The sequence below is a fragment of the Sardina pilchardus genome, chromosome 22 (genome assembly GCF_963854185.1).
Source record: "Sardina pilchardus chromosome 22, fSarPil1.1, whole genome shotgun sequence".
Lineage (NCBI taxonomy): Eukaryota > Metazoa > Chordata > Actinopteri > Clupeiformes > Clupeidae > Sardina > Sardina pilchardus.
Window position 1 is genome coordinate 8,529,292 of NC_085015.1, and position 22,615 is coordinate 8,551,906.

Consider the following 22,615-nt stretch of genomic DNA (forward strand, 5'->3'; position numbering starts at 1 on the left):
CACTTGTTACTTTTTCAAATCACATGTGAAGGGTCAGGCAACTGATGCTTTCACCACAATGTTATTCAAGGCAGTCCCATAGGCTGTTCCAAAGACATGCTGTTGAACACTACACAGGATTGTATAAAGACAACACTCATACAGTATTCACAGTGCATTTAATGATTTCAAAAAATCCACCGCAATGGGCACAATACGGATGAGTTAATACACAAATGGCATGGTTATTATGGGCTGTCCCGGAAAGCACTACAATGTTTTCATGCTAAATAAATGCTTCGATAACATGCATTCTCGCTGCAATCTAACTGACTGCAGAGAGGAAAAGAAGTCTGAAATGGAAAGACATTACTCCTTCAGATCACCACAGGATTCCTGGTGACTTGATTTTGACAGTTATGCATAGGCACTAAATCACCCTGATTTCTCAAAAGTCCCGGACAAAGATCAAAACAGACAATCAGGAACTCAATGGACGACGTGTTCCATTTGCTTACGCATTGTCTTTTTTTCCCCATCTTTCTTTAAACGTTCTCCAAAACATCAAAAAAATGATGATATATGTACACACAATTTCCAAGCCGATAAAGCCAAAAACAGCAATGCTTTCTGAATAATGTACAATTCCGATCACTGACACAAGAATGTCCACGGGATCCCCCTTTAAAAATGGGATAAATAAATTAATAAATTATTCACGCGACAGACATACACTGATATACAGTATATATAATAAAAAAAGATACAGCATTGAACAGCTCCCAAACATGTCCTGAATGTAACTCCAATTGAAAAGTTTGAGGCGGTGATTTGGCAGAGCGAAGAACTGGAACTGGGGGGGGGGGGGGGGGTTGGGTTGGGGGGGGGTTGGAGTGTCAGATGACGTTGAGGTGGCTGTTGCTCATGGAGGACGGGCAGAGCAGGAACGCCCGCTCGCTGCCCAGGCTCTGGAGCGCCCGCAGCACCACGTCCGGCATGTGGTCGGCCAGCATCCGCGGGCTGATCAGGACGCTGCGGAAGGACATCTCGCTGGACCACTCCGCCCGGTACCTCACCTGGGAGAAGCAGGATCTGTGTGGGGGACACGCAGCATGAGCAAGGGGTGGGAACTTTCACTTTTTTTTTTGGTTGTCCAAATGTTTGAGCACTAGTTCTACTTACTGTAAACTATATGTATCTGTCAAATCAATACAGACAACATTTTTGGCTTTGTTTGTAATAGGAGTTATTCCTTAATGGGATCAGTCAATATAAGTTTTAATTTGTTAATGTACCTATGAGTGCACTATAAAATATGACTTATGTGTGTGTGTTTGAGTGTCTGTGTGTGTGTGTGTGTGTGTGTGTGTGTGTGTGTATTCATTGGAATACTTGTATGGTTCTGGTACGGTATGGTCCATCCGTGGTTCTGCATCTGCACAGGTGTTGGTGTGTGTGCGTACATGCATGTAAGCGTGCATGAGTGCGTGTGTGTGAGTGTGCACGTGCATGCATGCATGCATGTATGCGTGTGTGTGTGTGTGTGTGTGTGTGTGTGTGTGTGCATCCCGGCTGACCTGCGCGTGGGCCCTTCCTCCGTGAGGTGCAGCACGCGGCCCGGCAGGTAGAGGGGCAGGTGCGTGGCGTGCGTGGGCGAGTCGTCCGACGCCAGGCTCTGGTAGGAGGCCGAGCTGCGCACCAGCAGGCTCTCCTCGCCCAGCAGCGGCGCGTTCAGCTCCTCCTCGCGGTTCTCCAGCTCCGTGGGGAAGTCGTCGGGCTCGCCGCCAAACACCTCGTACCAGCAGCCGTGCAGCAGGATGCGGTACTGAGAGAGGGGGAGGGAGGAAGGGAGGGAGGGAGGGAGGTGCGGGGAACGCGTGGGAGGCCAGCAAAATGGGCCGCGTTACAAAAAAGTGGGTCTTTCATAATAGACTGAGACACAGAAATGTTGCACAGTTTCTGTTTCTGTGAGACATTCCGGTGTAGGGTACATGGGTGCTGACCACTTCAATTAATGTAACATCTCCAAATGACAATAGCTAGAGTAGATTTCTGGAGATCTATGAAATAAGTTGTTCAACTAAATCTATGTTGATAATAAACTTCATACATTTGAATTACCTTGGGTTTATTGCAATTAGAGACCATTTTTAGTATTCTCCTCTTCAAGTCTTCCATGTTGGGTAAACTTAACCTATCAGACAAGACAGCAAGAGAGAGACACACGGATGGATATAGTTCATACCAGACAGATAGACAGACAGACATCACCACTGCAGATGATGGGAGTAAGCCCTGCGGAGGACGGCTCCCTCATTACCTCACCTCCACATAATAGAAAAGTGCTAAATATAGCTCCTCCATTACACCCACAGTTAAGAATAGCAGCTTCTGTTCAGTGCATTTAGCTTCCCTTCAAATTTAAATCCCACTTGGGGACATTCTTCCACTGGAGCGCCCCCCCACCTCCACCCCCCCTTGTCCTCATTCTACACCATGCTGATGTGCCCTGCTTGTCGTGGATATGGTCCTTACCGAGCGACGAGGTCCTTCCCCAGAACCACAGACACCACAAATTCCTTGGAGTATTCAGCCAGAGCTTTGCTGTGAAAGAACAGTGATTGATCAATTAATCAGAGAGTGATCGATCAATTAAGCACAAACATCTACCGTAACATCATAAAGTAAAAACATATTCTTGTGATTCCACGTCACCGCTACATTATTGCTGTTCTCCTTAATGTAGTCTTACCAACATTATAAATTGGTCACGGCTCATTTTGAACTAGTCTCTTTGGCCATATACTACATACTACAACAAAAAAACAGGAATTGAGCAGGAACTAAAAATACACAACATACATTATTTCTGTAGCTTGTAGTAGGGCTGCTGTCAATAAAGCATGCGTTTAAACACCAGAGTTTCACATATTGATCGGCCTAGTTTCATCATCTAGAAACGTTCTCAGTTCTCACGACAGTGTTCTTTGGACCCTTGATGCAACACGTTACCTCATGAGGCCCCCTGGTGGTGAGAAGGCGTAGCACTGCAGCGTGGGATACATGTTGCGCAGCAGGACGGCCAGGATGGCGGCGGTGCCACCGCCCAGGCTGTGACCGGTGATGACCAGCCTGTACTCCTGCACCGGGGAGATGAGGCCACAATCAGGAGTTACCATGACCCAACCACGTCTCAGCTTAACATCTTAACATCACTCTGCAAACGGACAACACTAACTACAACACATGTCTTTAGAAACGATGACATTTAGTAGAAACGGCACACGGCCAAGTGCATATTGGGACAGCATTGCTTGTACTTATTTATGGGTTTCATCAGGTCCCTTTCCACAGGTGTATACAATCAAGCACCTAGATTATGAATGCAGACTGTATGGTGCTTGATTAATACACCTGTGGAAAGGGACCTGGTGAAACTCATGAATAAATGAAGGATGTAAAAATAAAATTAACGCTGTTCTTACAGGTGCAATAGAGAAGGCCTGCCTCAGAATCCCATCGTTGACAAGCCTCTTATAGATGTAGTGGGCTGCTTGAGAAATTCCCTAAAAGATGGACAGAGACTCAGAGAGTTACATATTACATTATATCATACATTCACACACTAACAGCACGTCAACAACAGCGGAAAAGTAAAGTGCATCATGATTTAGCGATAAGTACCTTGTGTGCATAGCTAGCCCCTGACACACCCTCAATAGGTAGGTTCTCACATTCCGCTGACAGATCCGTTAAAACGTCCTGCACACAGAAATCTTTATTAAGAATGCTGAAGAACAACTTGTCAAACGTAAGGGCAAAATAAAACGGAGTGGCAATTTCATAACAAGTAATACAAGACTGACAGGGAAAGGACCCAAGCTTACTTTGAGTGACAGGGTTCCCCTCACAGCCACCAAAACAGACTCCTTTTTATGATCAAGAGCAACAAAGAAAGGGATCTCGTAGATCTGTAAAAATAGCATAGCACAGCATAGCACTTTAAAAACAATGATTCTTTACAATGACAAGCAATGGTAAATAAATAAAACCACCACTGGCTTGAATTCTAGGAGCTTAGAACTTCTCCAGAGAAAAATCTCTCCACACGCAAATTCAATTATATCTCTGAGCAGTCAGGAATGATCATGTTGTCAGGGAAAAAGTCTTCACTGATACTGCAGACAGAACAGCTCTGTGCGTGTGTGTGGGTGCGTGTGTGCGCACACGTGTGTGTGAGTGTGTGTGCGTGCATGTGTGCGCACGTGTGTGTGTGTGTGTGTGTGTGTGTGTGTGTGTGTGCGTGCGTGCGTGTGTGCGCATGTGTGCGTGTGTGTGTGTGTGTGTGTGCGTACTAGAATGACCTGGTTGTGGAAGCTGATGTGGATGAAGTCTCGGTACTGCAGGCCCGTGGTCTGGAGGATAGAGGTGAAGTGGCAGCCCAGGCTGTCTCCCCCCACAATGTCATACTGAGTGCTCCGGCTCCGACAGCTGAAACACAACACCGACTCATCCTTACTCAGCAGAACCGCGCAGGATGCACCGTTACCCAATCTTGTGCTGCCTACTAGAACCCTGTTTCATCTGACAGAAAAATATTGACAATAAACACTGCTAACAATGCACACAGATTAAGACTATGCCATATAGGTTTGTCTTTGTTCAATGGCACTTCACTTTTTCTCAAATATAGCACATCTGTCAAGACACGGAGACAGAGTGAAACGGAGTGAAGGTCACAGAGAAAGACAAGTTAAGTGAGTGTACTTCTGCTCTGGTGCATAAATAATGTCTAATGATAATATGGCGTTAAAAAGGGGGTGCTCTGCTTTTAATAGCTGCTTGATGCCCTGGCTCTCTTACCAGTCACCGCTGAGTTTGCAGACACCAGTGAGTGGGTTGGAGTAGACATACATGGGCCACCCGTACGCTGCTACGGCAAACAACATGCAGTGAGTGGCTCTCTCCAGCTCCACCTCCAGATCTTCCCTCTGAGAGAGAGAGAGAGAGAGAGAGAGAGAGAAAGAAAGAGAGGCATATATATAGAGAGAGAGAGAGACCATTCAGTGACTTTTACGAGCAGTGCACACACATGCGGTCTCATAGGGTTGCTGATGGCCTGCTCTCGCAGGCAGTCTTAATTGGGTCAGTGATCTCACAAATCACAGAAAATCCAATCAAAGGAATGTTGTCTGTAAACACACGGTCATATCAGTTTGGTTGCCCTGAGCTGCCCTGCATGGACAGCACTCACTCGCACACAAACACTGGTAGCTTGGGCATTTTGCTTTTTCTTTTCATTTTAACAAACAACTATTCAACTATTTGATAAATCAAGAAAATAATTGGCAGATTTATCAACTATAAAAAATAACCGTTAGTTGCAGCCTTCAATGATAGCAACACAGTCGGCCATAACCAAGAATCTTAGCAATGGTAATGTCTTCTCTCTTATGAAGTAGGAGCATGTGGACTTATTCAAAGGTATCCTACATTTAAGGGTTTACACAAAGAATCCTGTGTATTAGCCGTGTATTAGCTGTATAAGACGCAGGACAGTGTTTCATGCAAGTTAAAAAAAAAAAAAAAAAAAAAAACATTAATTGCCCCCATGTATTAATCTCATAGCTGAAGAAATTTTGCAAAATCAAATTACGGGTGTATACTTTCAGACACCCTGTGAATATACCGGTACTCACTATTGGGGAGGAGGGGCTGTGGGCCAGCACGTCGTCAGGGTCCCTGCTCTGCTCCACCTTGTCCTGCTCCTGGTGCAGCAGGGCCAGTCCAGCAGCGATGTCACTGGGCACCAGGTCTGTGTCCTGCACACACAGTCACAAGCATTACAGTAATTTCCTGCATATAAGCCGCATTGTGTATAAGCCGCAGGACAGTGTTTTATGCAAGTTAAAAGAAACAAAACCATATTGACACCATATTAACTGCCCCCCTGTATTAACCTCATAGCTGAAGAAATTTGGCAAAATCAATGTATAAGCTGCGGCTAATAGTCGGGAAATTACGGTACAGCCAGGACCACACCCCAGGTTGGGTCTCTTTTATAGAATATGTTATAACGCTAGGTATTTCTACACCTCATGTAGACAAGATGAATTTGGTTTATTACAGTAACAGGATCCTGTTCTTCCAGAGGATTCATTCTATTCATTTTTTTGTTTAATTCAATTCACTTCAATTAAGCTATTGTAGTACTTCTTTTCGAATGTATGCATTAAATGTGCGTATTCACTTTAACAAAACAGGTCTCTGGACAGTTGCTTTAAAACTCAGTAAAGTCATGACATACAAAAAACTATAGAAATAGAAAAAAAATATAGAAATAGAAATCACTGCTACACTAAATCCTACCCACTAAATCCTAAATCCATCAGCATACTGGGGCAGCAATTCGTAACTTTATCATTATTATAAACCATTTTTATCAGCTCTGCATCTTAAATGAGCTGTGATTTAAGCACTTAAGAAACAACATCAACTGGTACAAGTGGCACGGGACACCAGGGGTTGGCGGAGCGGACACCAGGTTGCGGCGCGTACCGAAAAGAAGCCGCTGACGAGCTGGGCGATGCCGCTGAAGGCGGCGCGGTGCGAGTCGTCCTGCGGCAGGCAGCAGCAGAGCAGGCGCAGGCGGCTCTCCCACACGCGCACGGCCAGCGCGCGCGCCCGCGACAGGAACTGGGACGACTCGCTGCTCTCCAGGTCGCGCAGGCCCTGCGGCTCGGCCATCACCGCCTGCCGCGGCGCGCCCATGGGGTCGAACACCACCAGCACGCCCACCACCGTGAAGAAGATGATGACCCAGCTGCGCCGAGACACACAGACGGAAATGTGTGTGGGGGGGGGGGGAGGGAGACAGGACATTATAAGGAAGGGGTTGAAACAGGCAGAGCTTCTGTTTTTTGGACTAATTCAGTGCCAGTTGAAATAGGAAATGTTCACATTTACAAGACGGCTAAAGAGGATGTGAGCATTGGGTCTTGGAGTTGTCTCTAAATATACAGTATTATTCAGCATCAACTCTGACCTTAAAGTGCCCAGTGAACAGTAATCTGCTCAGTAATCCTTTCCACCATGTTGACCTCAGCCTAGATCAGAGAACTACTTGACATCAAATGTAAATGCATAAGTAAAACTAATCAGGCAGTGTCCATTCCACATCAGGTCAATTCTTGGGATAGATAGAGAGATAGATAGATAGATATAGATAGAGCCAGAGAAAGAGATAGTTAGATAGATAGATAGATAGATAGAGTACATTTATGAGTGTTTTAGTTCTGGAACAACAGCAATGGCAACAAGGCTCTGTTGCACATACCTTGAAATAACTGCACCAATGACAGCTCCAACAGCGGCTGGGTCACATCCTCTACTGTCATCATTCACCCAGACAGCTCCGAGACAGGCCCAGATGAACTCGGGGATGTACAGAATGGCCCGAAAATACACCAAGGCTGGCATGGAGCGACGAGGACCAGGATTCATTATGGTGCCTTGCGAAGGATAAGGGATAAGAGGGAAATTCGTATCGTTTCCTGAAGCAAAATAACTATACTATTTACTAGATAACAGGTGGCGCTGCTGGTGCTTACCTCGTGCGCTGACATAAACAATCGCACAGAGTGAAAAGATGATGACAGCAAGGAGCACAAGCAGAACGACGAGGTAACTATGAAGGACTGTACCTCCTCCACAATCAAAGTGTCCCTTGTGGATGGTGTACAAAACCAACGTGCCAATCCACCTGAAATAAACAGTGGTATTTATGTGGTATTTAATAACTGGAATAATAAATAACACAGACGTTGTCTAGAATACACAGAATTAGTGGCTGATAATCACTGACGCTGATACATGACCGTAGTATCAACTTGTAAACAACGTATCTTTGCAACAATATATCCACAGACTGGATAACAATGACAGTCAGGCAAGTAGCGTGTTTCTTGTCAGGCTAACACGTTGACAAAAACGGGACAATGTGAGCATTAAACTTACCATATTGTTCGGACGAATAACTCGAAAGCTCCAGGGAAAACAAGGTCATCGCTGGCAATACCCCATCGCCGACCAAACACAACCATTCCAGGCATCTTGACAACGTTTTATATGAAATGCTCCAACTGATAGTTAGGAGTGTTGCGAAATCTAGCCACCACCCATCCAAATAGGGGTATGGTCCCTTGCCAATATCCTGCTAATGTATTTAACTAGCTAACGTTACCTCGCAAATCGGACGTTCTACAACATGCTATCCAGCGAATACGTCCACTTTGAACAGATTGTCCTGACACACATCAAAACTAAAACTGGAGCAAAGATTATAACGCTTTACATTTTAAGCACCAGACTTCCACGAATTAGCACAGCTACATCACAACAACACAGAGGGTTGCCAGCTAGCTAGTTAGCTGTTTTGTTAGGTTTCGTTAGCCCGCCGCTAGCTAAATCGATGTGGCAGCCTGTCAGCTGTCAGGCGTTTCATTGTTCAGTCTGCTGTCAACTCTTTATCATCCCGAGTTTACGACATGTTATAATCTCCGTAGCGGCCACGAAAATAATCGTTCTGGCAAATTTCAGTCCGAGAGGACTATGATTTAATTCTGATCTTGCTGACTTGGACCGTCTGACATCACGACTGTTTTCTTTCTGGTTGTGTGCACCTATCCAGAGTTCCGTCAGATGTCTGTGCAGAATGACACAGTCGTTCCGCCTGGTCTTTCGCACCGTGCCTGCCGGTTATTTGAAAACCAGCAACAATGTAAACGTCTCCAAATATTAAGTTATAGACAATGAGGTCAAATTAAAGCAGTTCTTATGAGTAATTCAATGCCATCAAATCAGTGTTTCCCGTAAAATCTTTATTCAAGATGGTCACATCATGCAAAAGCTCAATTAAAAAAAAATGTAAAAAAAGAAAGAAAATAGGAATGGTTGGGGTGTGAAAACAAAAAGATGAGAGGATTGTTGGGAGAATGTGCAACAATGCCCATAATAAACCAAACTTGTTCAAGTCAAGAAAGCAAAACTTTCATGAGCTCATCAATATGCACATCATGTTTAAATTGTTCTGGGCATTGCTGTTTATTTCAGAGAAAATATGGCATATGTATATTCAAATAAATTGAAGTTGGAAAAATAATCTCTTATATTACCATCATAATCTTAAATGTTACTGATTTCCATCAGCTTGTTGTACTCTTGGCAAAACTGAAATGAAAGACCCATCTACAATGCATTAGTTGATATGGGCCATCTTAAGTGATAAAGCATTGGCTGGTATTTAAAGAAAAAAAAGAATGAACAAAAACAATATTTGCCAGTTACATGATCAAAGCCATTTACAGCAATGAAGATAAGGCAGTGTTTCAATACCTGTTTGACATCATGAAACTACATGGACTTCAGGGACCTGATGCAGAACTCAATAGTGCATGGTTAAACCACACTGTTGGATTTTGGGGTAGTGGTATTCACGTCTATGATGTAGCACAACATTAACAGAAAATGAATGGTCTGTACTGATGACAAAAAAAAAGAAAAGAACAGGGGCATGGCGCTTGAACCATCCATCCATAACTGGCATTCTTTAGGGAAGGAATGTACAGGGGGTGACAACGGTGTAATAAGAAAAACAGCCACTCAATAACTGCCATGGGGTATGAAAGGGGGGAGCGTACAGTCCGACAGATATTTCCCATATCACAGGAAACAACGCACATTTATTTTTTTGATTGCAAATCCTCTTACAAACATAGTCAATGTTCACCATAAGAACAAGTCCCCTTGAGTATTGATGCCAATTTCAAGGCGTATTAGAGTTTTTTTTGTTTGCTTTTTGTCGATTTTAAACATTGATGTGTGTCAAATTGCGGAGAGAACACCTTTTATGTAGAAAAAAGACTTTTGTTTTGTTTTTTTCCTTTATACAGAATAATAAAAAGGTTAAGGCAAGATGCGTAAAACTGGAATCCGAAGGCTTGCAAGGGACCAAGGAGTGGGGGCGTGACGGTGAAAGTAGAGTTGGTTGAAGCCACAGGATGGCCTCGCCTTTGTTCTGGAGCTGCTGACGTGTTTGATCAGAAGACGACAGAAGAAAGAGTGGCGGATCCCTCGTTTTCTTTTTGTTGTTGTTGTTGTTGTTGCTGTTGTTCGAACTCCGTCTCAGGCATCTTACACTGGGCGCGGTGGCAGCGATGTCCTATGCCCACCTCGCGATTCTGCTGAGGTGCTGGGTTTGGCACTTACGCTGGCAGGCTCAGCTTCTTTCCTTTCAGTACTAAAAAAAGCACAAGAGAGGACAAAGTACATGTATTAAAAGGTTATGGCAGCAAAGCAAAACCTTATTAGGTTAACAGGAAGCATACAGTCAAAGTCAGTGTTGGAAGGACATTCTCACACTTATTTACTGCCATAGTTCTATACATACAATATTTCACTACTACTACTACAATATTTCGCCACCACCACCACCACCACCACCGGTGATAGCTTATAACCTAACCATTATGGTCTAACCACGATTATTTGGCAATGTCCCTGCTGCTAAGCTCAACAAATAATTTAAAAAATGTGGGAGTTATTTCCACGCATGTTACTACACTCCACAGACGTTTACACTAGCCTGTGGGCTAGTTAAGTTTAGTTGAATTAGTCCATAGCATGACCTAATATTGTGCAGCCAAAATAACCCTGGTCTTCTTATTAATTTGCAATTGTGTTTCATGAGTGCTTTCAGTCGCCTACTTCTTGTTCAGGACAGGTTACGCTATCAAAACTTATCTGATGATCAGCAAGAAGAGTAATATTGACATACTACTTTGAGCAAGTTAACTGCAAAGAGCTAACGTAAGAAATGTGAAGGCATGTGTTTTGAGGCCTGTGTGTATATGTGTGTGTGAGAGAGTGTGTGAGAGAGTGTGAGAGAGAGAGAAAGAAAGAAAGAAAGAAAGAGACATTTCCCATCGTAATAGAAGGTTTAACATAGCCTGGCCTGATTTAGACAAGGCTACATTGACTAAATTAGATCCCCTGAAAACTAAAAGCCACTTCTATTTATTTGCTAGCCTACATGAATGTCATGGCTACATGAAATTGATGCAAGGATATTACTTATCATTAAAATTAGAAATTTGCGGGTTGGGTCGGGTCGGGTCGATGTTAAACACACATTTTGTCGGGTTAGGCGGGGCAGATTGGATCTCCGGGCGGATGCGGGTCATAAAAAAAAAAACCCTGACCCGCGCATCACTAACTACCCCACTTTAAAAACGATCGACATCTTTTACATATCATAAAGTACACAGCACTTAAATATTCCAGAAACCACATGTGGCTCACCTTTCGTGACGTATAAGTAGAAGAAGTCGCAGTAAAGGATGGTCTGCACAACGCCGGCAACGATGGCGATCATGTCAAAGAAGCCCTCGAAGTAGAAGCGCCAAATCCAATTGATGAGATAGAGGGCGCGGTAGAGACCCAGGAAGAACAGGTAGTGGGTGGTGATGGTCTCTGCCTCACCCGTCTTGCTGATCATGAAGAGTTGGGGCAGGATGGCCACGGACTCCAGGTAGATGGAGAAGGTCCATAGGATCTGGAGGAGACGGAGGAGGTTTAGAGTAACGTAACTTCCCGACTATTAGCCGCGGCTTATACATTGATTTGGCTAAATGTCTTCAGCTATGAGGTTAATACACGGGTGCAGTTAATATGGTATTAATATGGTTTGTTTCTTTTAACTTGCATAAAACACTGCCCTGCGGCTAATATACAGAAAATAACTGTAGTGATCGACCAGTGGCTGTCGCTGTGTTCTGTGTCATAGTGTTCACTGATTGACACACGGCAAGGTCGTATTTATTTCTAAACCATTTCAGACATAAAATACAGACTCGGTGTGCATTAGCCTTTAGAGCTGAACTAGACTGTTTCACTCTGTGAAACTTCCAATGGAACATTTTCTCTAAATCCTCTAGAGTCTAGATCAAAGTCATAAATTCATCAGCCGAGGGAATATTAAGCAGATGAGAGCCTGTCAGTATCGGTCGAGCTTTATCTTAAGGTACTTTTTTTTTAATATATCCATGTTTATTCTTTAAATAAGCCTTGAAATAAGAACTCTCAATTAGGTTCAAATTGAGTGAGAGCTATCTGATGAATTCACCAAAAGCCAATTAAGCCTAGCCCGGAGCGAGAGGGAGTCTGAATGAAGACTCTTCATTGTAAGCCAAATTTAGACTTAATCCTTGTCTGGGAAACTAGCCCATTGTGGAATAATGTTATCCAATAGTTGCGAGGACCTCGGAGGCGGATAAGCCTCTTGAGATGGTCTAATTACATCTGTGTGGCTTTCACCCCTAAACCAGGTGAAACAGCAAGAAAAAGAGATGCAATACTTTCCCTACAGGTAAACCTCTTCTTCATGATAAAAATGCTACATTTAAAAACAAACCTATCAAAAGCCTAGATTGCCAACAACTGTTAAAACACAAATTCATGCCACTGCCTACGCTGATCAACATATTGGCATAACTGTTGACAGGATCCAGCATCCAAACCAATAAACAAAGAAGACAGGCTTTCATACATTTACAACACTGTTGCTCCATCACTTACATTTACTTGAATGTTTCAAGGAAAAATAACACTTCAGCAGTGCAACTAACGTTTATACTTCAAGCCTGGGTCTGATGATGCATACGGACTGTCAAAAACGGTTGTTCCACCACGCTTGTTGAAATCACGTCAGGTGCTTCACTACAGAGGACCAATCGTGTAGAGAGAGAGAGAGAAGGCTCACCAGAGCACAGAGATGGCTTTACATTTCTTCTATTATGGTGCACAGCAATCCACCATAATAAAATAAATGTAAAGCCATCAATGCATATAAACTATTACATAGACCTGCCTCTTGCCAACTGCTAGTGCATGCCAATGGTGGAGTTAAAGGCAGTAGAGTGACTCACACACAAGGGGAAGGTCGGTTAAGTAAATAAACAAAAATCAGGGGACTGTGCAGTTAATATGCAAATACATGGACAACAGCCAAAAGGTACTGACAATGTTATCCACTGAGGGTAAAACTGGTATTTGTAAACATTACTTGTCTGTCTCATTTACTCTGTATCACACAGACTAACAAAGGGAATCATCTGAAGTGATATCTTCATATAAGGAATGGCTGAGAGAAACTCTTCCTATGGTCTACATTCACAACCACAGTGCAACTGTGCATCAAAGGTAAGAGAGTCAGTCATCATGCCATATCTTAGTAGATAAGACTAAGCTTTTCACCGCTTGACAACATTTAAAATCTGAATGCCCACACAGACCAATTATAGCCCTCATCATTGAACAGGAAAAACAAGAGCAACTGCACACCTTCACACCGCAGAGACTTTTCAAGTGTAATATGATAACATCAAACAATACTGAACTTGACTGTCTGCAATACGTTACTGTTCTGCATTATAACTAGGAATTCTGTGGGCAAAAGAAAGTGTGCCTTCACGTGTAGCTAGCCAGCACAGTCTGCAATAGCTGGTTAGAGCAGGCATTTACCTCCAGGGGAGCGAAGTCATGGTTGACCAGGAAAGCCAGGCCACCAACGGGGACCACCAGGAACTCCACTCTGAAGGTGTCGTGGTTGCCATCGTAGGTGGCTTTGAACTTGGAGTAGATGAGATACACTGTGGCATATGCGCAGCCAATGTAGATGACCTGGGATAACGACACATATCGTACAGTCAATCAAAACACATATCAAGGCATCAATGTCTGGAGGAACTATCTATGACAAAACACATGAATCTGTAATAATAAAAAAAGGGCTAAGAGTTGCTGTGCATAGAGTTGCTTTCCATGCCAGTTTTAACGGTTTGTGCATCCCAACTGGATTTAGAAGAGTGAACAAAAAAGCTAATATCTTTTGACAAATAAAAGCTGGGTCAATAACATAAAGGGCTTGGCTTCCAAACTCATTCAACATTCATGGCATTCAGTATCTGCGATTAGGCCATTGATACACTCCTTTTATTCATTCAGTTTAACAATTCAAAAAGAGACCTGGTCCTCTCCATCAGATGGATACGAAACCGCTAGAGAAGATGTAGTGTAGTAAACACAAGTTAAATCAGGGGCAGAAACCAGCAAAACTTTCCAAGAATTCCCTTCTGTCAGGTATTTTAGGGCGTACTCAATATATCATGTCATCCCTACCCTTCCCTATCCTGAGCACGTTTGACCCCAAAAGTCCGGTTCGTTTGACCAGTGTGATCGCTCCGTACCGTACGCGGGCACGGTATGCTTATCTGTGCCGAGGTCCGCTTGAGGAGGTGGACTCGGGCACGGTTGGGCTTATGGTTGCGCATATGCAAAGATTCTAGAGCACAGCGGCTCCACTGTGCCTTGGTACAGTTTTGATAGTATGCTGTGTGAGTGCAGACCAAGAACGGGGAAGAACCATAATCCGGCAGAGTACAAGTGAACCGTGCCCAGTGAACACCCTTATTAGTAGTAGTAGTAGTAGTAACACCCTATTACTTACATACTTAGTTATTGAAGCAAATTGAAAGAAAGTTCTGGTCATAAAGAAACTTGTGCTAGAGAGCTGGACCTGTGCCACTCACCTTCATGGTGGTGTTGTAGAGGGAGATGAAGGAGGTGAGCAGGTCTAGGTAGCGAGTGGTGAACACCAAGGCGAACAAGATCTGGCTTTTCCCGGAGATACCTGAAAGACAGGGATGTTAGCTGTAGGTGGACTAACAAACAAAAGTCAACAAAAGGCTGTTAATCACAGTGCTATCCCAACACTCATCTCTAACACCTCAGATGTAATCAAATACAGAGGGCCTTGCGCTTGAGACGATATAGAAATGATAAGAAATGTGTGTAACCAACAGTCACCCAGATTACCCCGCAGCAGAGGAATGCTTGTATTACAGCTTGCTGTGCATCAGTCAAAACCTAGCTTCAACCTCTGTCTTAAGAAGTCCTCAAAGCAAGGCAAAGAGCACAATTTGCATACATATAACGACTGTGAATTGTGCAGCCATTTAAGTCAAGATGACCCAGGAATACCTTTGCACCCAGGGATTGTCCTACAGTTTGACTTGGTAGGGTAAGAGGGGTAGGGGATGGCTAAACGTGTCTTAAGGCAATGCCCTAGAGAAAAGAGCAAGTGTCAAACTAAAGTTACTCTGGAATTCAGAAGGGGGAAAAAATAAGAAAACCATGGGTCTGGAATGCATACATCAGAGATGAACCCTACAATCCTCATTCTACCATGCTTGCGGCACACACGGGTAACTTTGCATTTGCCATCAACAGTGATAACAGAGGAACAGTGTGACATCGATCTGGAAGTGTGTTATCAATCCTTAAGACCGACGTGGTTGCTCAAAGGGCATGACTATACGGCAAGGAGTTCAAAAGGTAAAGTGAGGGTTAACAGTCGGAATTTAAATAAAACCTAATTGGATGGCGTCGCGAAGCTCAACAACACTTACTCTTTCATAGTGGCATGCATTTCATTACTTTACTTCCTTGCAAAAGTATAGCCTAATATCCGCCTTCTCCAACAGGGCTGCCACGTCAGAGGTCAGACTGGAGAAGCAATCTTAGAATCTAGAATCTAATAGCGAATGAATGAATTAAAATAAAAGGTCCGCAAATGTTATGGTTTATTTTGCCCAAAAGACACACCGAACAAGCCAAAGCAGTTTCAGATGCAATTTCACTTTGAATGGAGCTCAATTCCATCCTAAGTCTGGGATCTGGATCAACATTATTGCAAACTTCAGCGAACGTTAACTGGTGAAGGGAAGCTTGTTTCAACGTTAGAAGGCAAGTTATGAAGGCACAGTGCGTGTCACTCTATTAGAACATGTTGGCAAATCTGTTCAAAAATGCCCATGGCCTTATACCGTGCGGTGGCCTAATATGACAAGACTGAAAGCCATTGTGCTAAGATAGCTAACGTTAGCTAGCAATAGAGTAACGTTAACTTATGTTATGATGGACTGTGTATGGTGGAATTCTCTCCTTGTGTGCATTCAGGAGCATCATCATCTTAGCCCTCAATTTATGACAGCTGAGAGTCCATCCAGATAGATACTCGTCAAAATATATCCTATCCAGGTAAATTTACTCATGACAATATAATCTGACAACTAGATGAGAGGCTAACATTAGCCAGTTAGCAATAGAACACTGGTTATTAGTCAGCTGAGTGCAAGGCCTCGCTGGCACAGCGGATTCTTCAGCTAGCTTAACATTAGCCACTCAGCTAACATGTCACCCACTATGGAAGCTTAACGCAAGTTCTCCGGTGTAACATTAAGGTGGTTCATGCACTTGCATAAGAAGTCAGAATATCTTCAAGGTTAATGCTTAATATAGGAGAATATAGGTTTAGCTCACTGACTTACCGGCACATGATCTGCTTTTCCATATTTTACTCAGTAGGATGATGATAGCTGCTAAATGGGAGAGATCCCCGGTGAGTCTGAAAATGTTCATTTTGCTGCAAAACAGTCGTGGGTCTTATCTCAATTAAACGAGACAAGATGTGTCTACACTACAGCTGTCAGACTAAACTTCTTGATAAAGTCAGACAGTAAGTGATGTGCTTGTCCGACAGCTTTATCGGTACTATTCTACGCCCGGGTGAAAAATGGCGAGTACTGCGCGACGTGGCCCGGGGACGTGGCCAGCGATACGCCCGCCCAATGCAAACTGGGAATGGGTTGGCGCTTGCAGACCGAGGGGTCGTGCAGACACGCCTGCAAATGAGTCCCGGAGATTTTCTAGAGTTTTCACTGAAGGTTTTTCCCCCCCTCCTTGATAGAAGCATGGGCAGAAGGATACTACTTCGTATAACCAACACATTAAACCGCCTAAAAAGCTTTTTTTTTGTATGTAGACCGACTGCAAGATGTTGCTAGATGTTGGAACCTGACCCCAATATATTTTCAACGATAACAACCACAATAATAATAATAATAATAATAATAATAATAATAATAATGTTGGTTCCGTGGAGAAAATTCTTCTAAAAAGCTCTCTTCTCAGTACATATAAACATAAAACACTCAGTTTCCATAAAGAATTTAACATTTCACAGCATGATCTATTTTTTTTATCATTATGTTTTGTTGTATTATTATTGAATGATGTGTTAACCAAAGTTGCCCATCAGTGTGCAGGACAAACTTTGGAACTGAATGAACATAAAATACAGCAAAACTGGAAGAGTCTTCTCATTGGTCTTTGCATATTTTTATTGATGTATTTTGTTCAGCCTTCAGAATCTTGAACATTCTGACCGAAGATTTTGTTCTGCAACAATGTAGATTCTAAGGTTTTAAAATTCCATGTTGAATTCAATGAACCCAGATATTCTTCAGAATGTTTCCCATTTCAAACATTCCTGTCACACTGGTGTGACCATAGACTAGTCTATGGGTGTGACGGTACTGGCTTAAGGGTTGATGTTCTTCAAACAAGATGACCGTATCAAAGTAAAAAGTGTTATAATTTCTATACAAAAGAACAACTCAATTCAAAGGCACTACTTAAAGAAGATGATTTGAACAGGAAACAAGGCTTAAGATTGACCTTTAAGGACAGGTGATCCATTTTCAATACAAGAAAAACAGTGTTATTGAAGGGCAAATACAGAACTTATTCATGGAACATAGAAACAGCCTCTGGATCATAGAGACTACTTTATGAATACAAACATTAAATCACAGGACAACATTTTGATCTGTTTAACCAAATCACTTCAGAGAGATTTGTTCACAGCATAAGTCTGTTGCTAAAAGCAACCCACACAAAAATGAAACCAGCGTTGTTCAGACTTGCAGGAGCACCACATGATCAAACTTCCCAGCGTGTGACTGACCTTTGAATTAAGTGCAAGTTCATCTTCATTCCTGAGCCTTCAACACAAATACCGCATCATCCAACACATAGTAGTCCTTATACATATCTCCTTCGCACAAATATGGCAACCGAGTCACCGCTTCGACTTCCAACCCGACCTTGGAGAAGACTTCAATGGATAGGTTGGTCACTTGTTCCTCCCAGGTCTTTCCTTTGATTTTCAAATGCTGTTTTGGGCGTTGCCATCTCCCCCCTGTTGAGACCATAAGATGCTATTAACATTACTGCTACTGCTTGATGTCGGATTATTCCTCGCATTAAGGGAATGCAGGGTGCTATAATAAATGAGAAGACCATCCGGCCGGTACAAATTTTGAATACTTAAATTTATATGACATGCTTCAGAACATCACAGTGGGCCAGCAGACTATGAAACGTATGAATAACTAACTAATTTTCAAATCATTTGTTGTGTATTTTACATTGATATTCTAAAATGGCCGGGACATATTTGTTGGTACCCCTGAAAAGAGATGACAGATTTTTGGATCATAGCGCTGTTTAAAACTAACTGTTCTACCTCAATTAGTATTACAGCTGTATTTGATGTTGTATTTAGTCATGTAGCCTATTTTAATGGAGAAAACCAGTAGCTCTGCAGTTTGAGATCATTATCTGCACCTATATGAACATCGACCAGACAAAGAACCAAAGAAAGCTTTCAAGGTGAACTCCAAGGTCAAGGTACAGTACATCGGTGTTTGATCACACCATCAGTTACTTTTTGGACAACAGTGCATGGCTCCTTGGAGGACTCCACTGTTCAAAGAAAACATTAAAAAGTAAGACTGGAACTGGCTATCACCAAGACAATCCTTATAGGAACAATGTATTGAGAAGACGACACTGGAGCTATGTCATACAATCTCAATTGAGGGATTCTCTATTTTTCATGGCAGGGTACCAACAATTTCAGCCACAACAATAACATTTTAAAAGAAGGCAACACTTCATAAATATACAGGGCAATTGGTCCTTTATGAAGTGTTCATGTTTATGAAGTGTTGCCTTCTTTTAAGGACAATGATCACTGGTCAACTCAATATTTTGTTCCACTCACCTATTTCTAAATAGGGCTGGAAGGGGACCACAGCAGCCAGGATGACCCTGCCTGACCCTGGCACCAGAGCTTTCTTGATGTCTCTCAGCAGGTCCAGAGGTTGTTCACAACGGTCCAGCAGGTTAAGACAACTGATGACATCATACTGGAAGCCTGTGTTCTGCCACTCGTCAATTTCCAACAATCTGATGATAAGAGCGAGAGAGAGAGAGAGAGAGAGAGAGAGAGAGAGAGAGAGACAGAAATAAACCACAAGTATCCCCACTAGACAGAATGGGGAAAGCTTTTGCTCCACTTGAGGAACCAACAGAACTACCCACAAAAAAATTGACATCAAAGAATGCATGCCATTTATTAAGCTCTGATAAGCAAATATATATGCTGCACCTACTTGTAGCTTTTCTTCTGGAGCTGCCATTTCATCGGGGTGGAAACCTCCGTGGCATAGATCTCTCTGAAATGTGAGCCCATGACATCGGTGACTCCCCCGTCTCCTGCTCCCAGATCCAGCAGCCTGTCTGCCTTCCAGTCTGGGCGGATGCCGAGCAGGCGGCGAAACTGATCCCCTGAGAAGACAAACATGGAGCCTCGGCCAAGAAACCTACCAATTCGAGGGTAAGCAAAGGGCAACAAAAGGATTAGACAGAGATGCCTGTTCGACTGAAACATTACAAGTGTGACCATACTATTTTCTGTTACTGTAGAGTAGACTGCAGAACAAAAAGGACCACAGCTAAACATGTGCACATTATTTATGCATATCCATTTGATTTCATTCATTCATTCATTCATTGGCCAAACATGGTCCCCCAAAATGAAACCCAATCATGTCAAATTAGGATTCTACTTTCTGATGATAGTTCACAAGAAAAAGATTGAAATTGAAAGTCAACCAATAACATATGTCTGAGTTAATAATAACACACAGTCCACAAAAATAGTGTCAAAGTGTTCCAGTGTCAAAACTGCCATTTGTGGGTAATTATTTGCAGATCATATGCATTTTGGACAGAGAAACATGATTGTACTGCATTGTAGCCTACTGAATTCTCCCATAACTGCAGTTGTTATTTTTGGTAATGGGCTGTGCAGCTGGCAATATATTCTCACCCGTTGATCGAGGTCCGAGACATGATGGGACTGAAAACGGTTGAAAAGAAGGAGTGATAGAGCTGAGTGAACAGCCAGCCAGACTTTTCCTCGCTCGTTTTCAGAAAGCTCCGAGTGTCTGCGTCCAAGTCACTCTGCACGAACATTGGTCTTACCGATTCCCCCAGAAGATCTGGACAGCAACGGTACCACTGTAGAAATAGAGGGCTCCGCATATTCAATCAAAGATTCCTTCGTTTGGAAATTTTAACCATATGGCTGAACCTTTCTTAACTTCAGAATAAGTGACAGTAACTTTAAACGACTGCGTAACTTCACATTACAGGCTATTTGGCACGCCTGAAATTCAATGTTGTCACAGTTTTTATTTTGATGGCTGCGGTCGAACATATGCAAAGCAACGTGTTTCGGAGACACCTGTCAAATACATATGTACTATGACTTCGCTCGGGAAAACATCACACTTGTCCCGTCTCGCCCAATTTCACCCAAACTCTCTTTGACACCTTGAAACTTAAAAGATATGATAGCTGACTCAGACAGTTCGCATTTATAGCAATAGATGGCCTCATTGAGACAGTTAAACTAGTGCCCACATATAGGGCACTAAGTTAAACGTACAGCTTACCTCTTCATTTCCAGCACTAGATTCGCTCTCCGACACCATTTTGACCATAAGTGCTCGAGCGAAAGGATTGCGGACGTATTTCCCTGTCCACATTCTTCTGGTAGCAACCAGGAACGAGATGTAAAACACCACCCACGCACAGAAAAGCAATGTACTCCTCATCTGTGGATGACACATAGTCGGGACTAACGTTGCTCTCTTCTATGCTGAGTGAGATTTAAAAGAACACCTTCATAGAAAAGAAAGAAAGACTCCAACAAACCTGAGGGTGTGGTGACATTTTGGACGAAACATGATACTAGAGTACGGTGATCCTTTACGCAAATAGGCCTACTTTTAAATCACAAACAAATGCATTGGTACAAACACTGTAAGCTGATGTTTGCCTTGGGTCCTCACATGACTGTTCCTTGAAAATGTATGACTACGAATAGCAATGTACAAGCTGTGTGCCGCCACCACGTGGTCGGGAGTGTGATGGTGAGAGATACAGAGAGCGGAGGATCTTCTGTATTATTGTTTGGACGATAGAATAAGATGCTTTATGTCATGTCAAACACGAAAATGGTCTTCAAACTAAACAGTATAGTAGGTTACATGCTCTCCATCAGGCTGACAAACTTTCTCAAGAATGTCAAGCCTACTGTCTTGATTTCCAGGGCCAGGCTTTTTTCTTTTTCTTTTTAAACTATTCAGTCTACCCCTACGTATGTTTTTTTTTTTTTTTTCATATATCAATATAGTCTGTGCAGCTCACTTATCAACAATTCTCACAATTTGGCTACCATATCATTGATTCTGGTGTCTGTTTGGTTTGTTTCCCTGCCTTATCAGCCTGCAAGCAGTGAACTGGACATGTGCAACGTAGTCAGAGACATCATCAATCCTATGGGGGGGAAAAAACAACTAATGCAATTGTGCAGAATTACTATTGTGTAATGTCTTTTCATTTCTATACACAGAGAGAAACACAGAGACTTCATCAGAGAGCATTAACACAGACTTGTTGTGGATCAGTTAAAGACTCAGTGCACAAAGCTCCTGTTAAATATAGCAGTTGCAGGAGTAGGCTACATGAATTTGCATAGGTTACCTGGCCTTGTAGATGAAGGCAAAACTCAACATGGATTTGTCCTGGAAGTCTGTGGAGTTCTAACCAACAGGTGGCGCCCCATGACCATGACTGTCCATTTAATTTTGTGTTACAGAAACTAAAGGTTACGACCGTAACCCAGGTTCTCTGATAGCATGAGTGAGGTATCTCACTATGGGACACGCCCTCTCGCGAGTTCCCCAGAAGCCAAATATCATTACGCCAGCCACTATTGGCTGGACGACTGACGTATGCGACGTGGAGGAGGTACGCCCACCTCCCTTATAATCCACGGCGCAGCGTCATTGCCTCAGTCTAGCTAACCAACCTCTTCTCGCCACCGGCAAGGAGGGTGGTCTGGTGAGATACCTCACTCATGCTATCAGAGAACCTGGGTTACGGTCGTAACCTTTAGTTCTCTTTCAAGCATTCGTTCGGTATCTCACTATGGGATATAGTGACTCCCGGATTGCCAGACAGGCTTGCGATCCCCATCAGTTAATCAGCGCGTCCCACAACCAGGCGTCTCAGTGCTTAGTAGGCTACTGTATGCGCTAAGGTCGGGGCGGTGACATCAAGTCTGTAAAACCTGACAAACGTCGTCGGGTTTGCCCAACACGCTGCCAAGCACACATCCTCTATGGGGAAACCCTGAAATAAAGCCCACGAGGTCGACATTCCACGAGTGGAATGAGCTCGTAAACCAGCCGGGGGTTGTTGCCCCTTGGTGGTATAGGCCAGGGCAATGGCCGCCACAATCCATTGTGATAGCCGCTGTTTA

The 22,615-nt window shown here is 43.2% G+C and overlaps 3 protein-coding genes across 3 annotated transcripts; all 3 read right to left on the reverse strand.

Annotated features, from left to right (window-relative positions):
- Window positions 1–141: 141 nt before the first annotated feature.
- daglb (diacylglycerol lipase, beta) lies at window positions 142–8,670 on the reverse strand. The gene is made up of 15 exons (XM_062526289.1): window positions 7,996–8,670; window positions 7,590–7,741; window positions 7,316–7,490; window positions 6,538–6,802; window positions 5,679–5,801; window positions 4,843–4,970; window positions 4,344–4,470; window positions 3,867–3,950; window positions 3,664–3,741; window positions 3,465–3,545; window positions 2,992–3,119; window positions 2,515–2,583; window positions 2,101–2,173; window positions 1,557–1,804; window positions 142–1,071 (listed from the first exon to the last, which is right to left on the reverse strand). The coding sequence occupies exons 1-15, from the start codon at window positions 8,088–8,090 to the stop codon at window positions 876–878; spliced, it is 2,022 nt and encodes a 673-aa protein (XP_062382273.1). The 5' UTR covers window positions 8,091–8,670; the 3' UTR covers window positions 142–875.
- A 169-nt stretch (window positions 8,671–8,839) lies between these two features.
- kdelr2b (KDEL endoplasmic reticulum protein retention receptor 2b) lies at window positions 8,840–16,718 on the reverse strand. The gene is made up of 5 exons (XM_062526280.1): window positions 16,425–16,718; window positions 14,625–14,725; window positions 13,558–13,716; window positions 11,338–11,590; window positions 8,840–10,276 (listed from the first exon to the last, which is right to left on the reverse strand). The coding sequence occupies exons 1-5, from the start codon at window positions 16,513–16,515 to the stop codon at window positions 10,242–10,244; spliced, it is 639 nt and encodes a 212-aa protein (XP_062382264.1). The 5' UTR covers window positions 16,516–16,718; the 3' UTR covers window positions 8,840–10,241.
- An 879-nt stretch (window positions 16,719–17,597) lies between these two features.
- mettl9 (methyltransferase 9, His-X-His N1-histidine) lies at window positions 17,598–21,152 on the reverse strand. Its single transcript, XM_062526728.1, has 6 exons — window positions 21,004–21,152; window positions 20,742–20,903; window positions 20,114–20,304; window positions 19,395–19,604; window positions 19,004–19,188; window positions 17,598–18,136 (listed from the first exon to the last, which is right to left on the reverse strand). The coding sequence occupies exons 1-6, from the start codon at window positions 21,019–21,021 to the stop codon at window positions 17,928–17,930; spliced, it is 975 nt and encodes a 324-aa protein (XP_062382712.1). The 5' UTR covers window positions 21,022–21,152; the 3' UTR covers window positions 17,598–17,927.
- Between the last annotated feature and the right edge of the window lie 1,463 nt (window positions 21,153–22,615).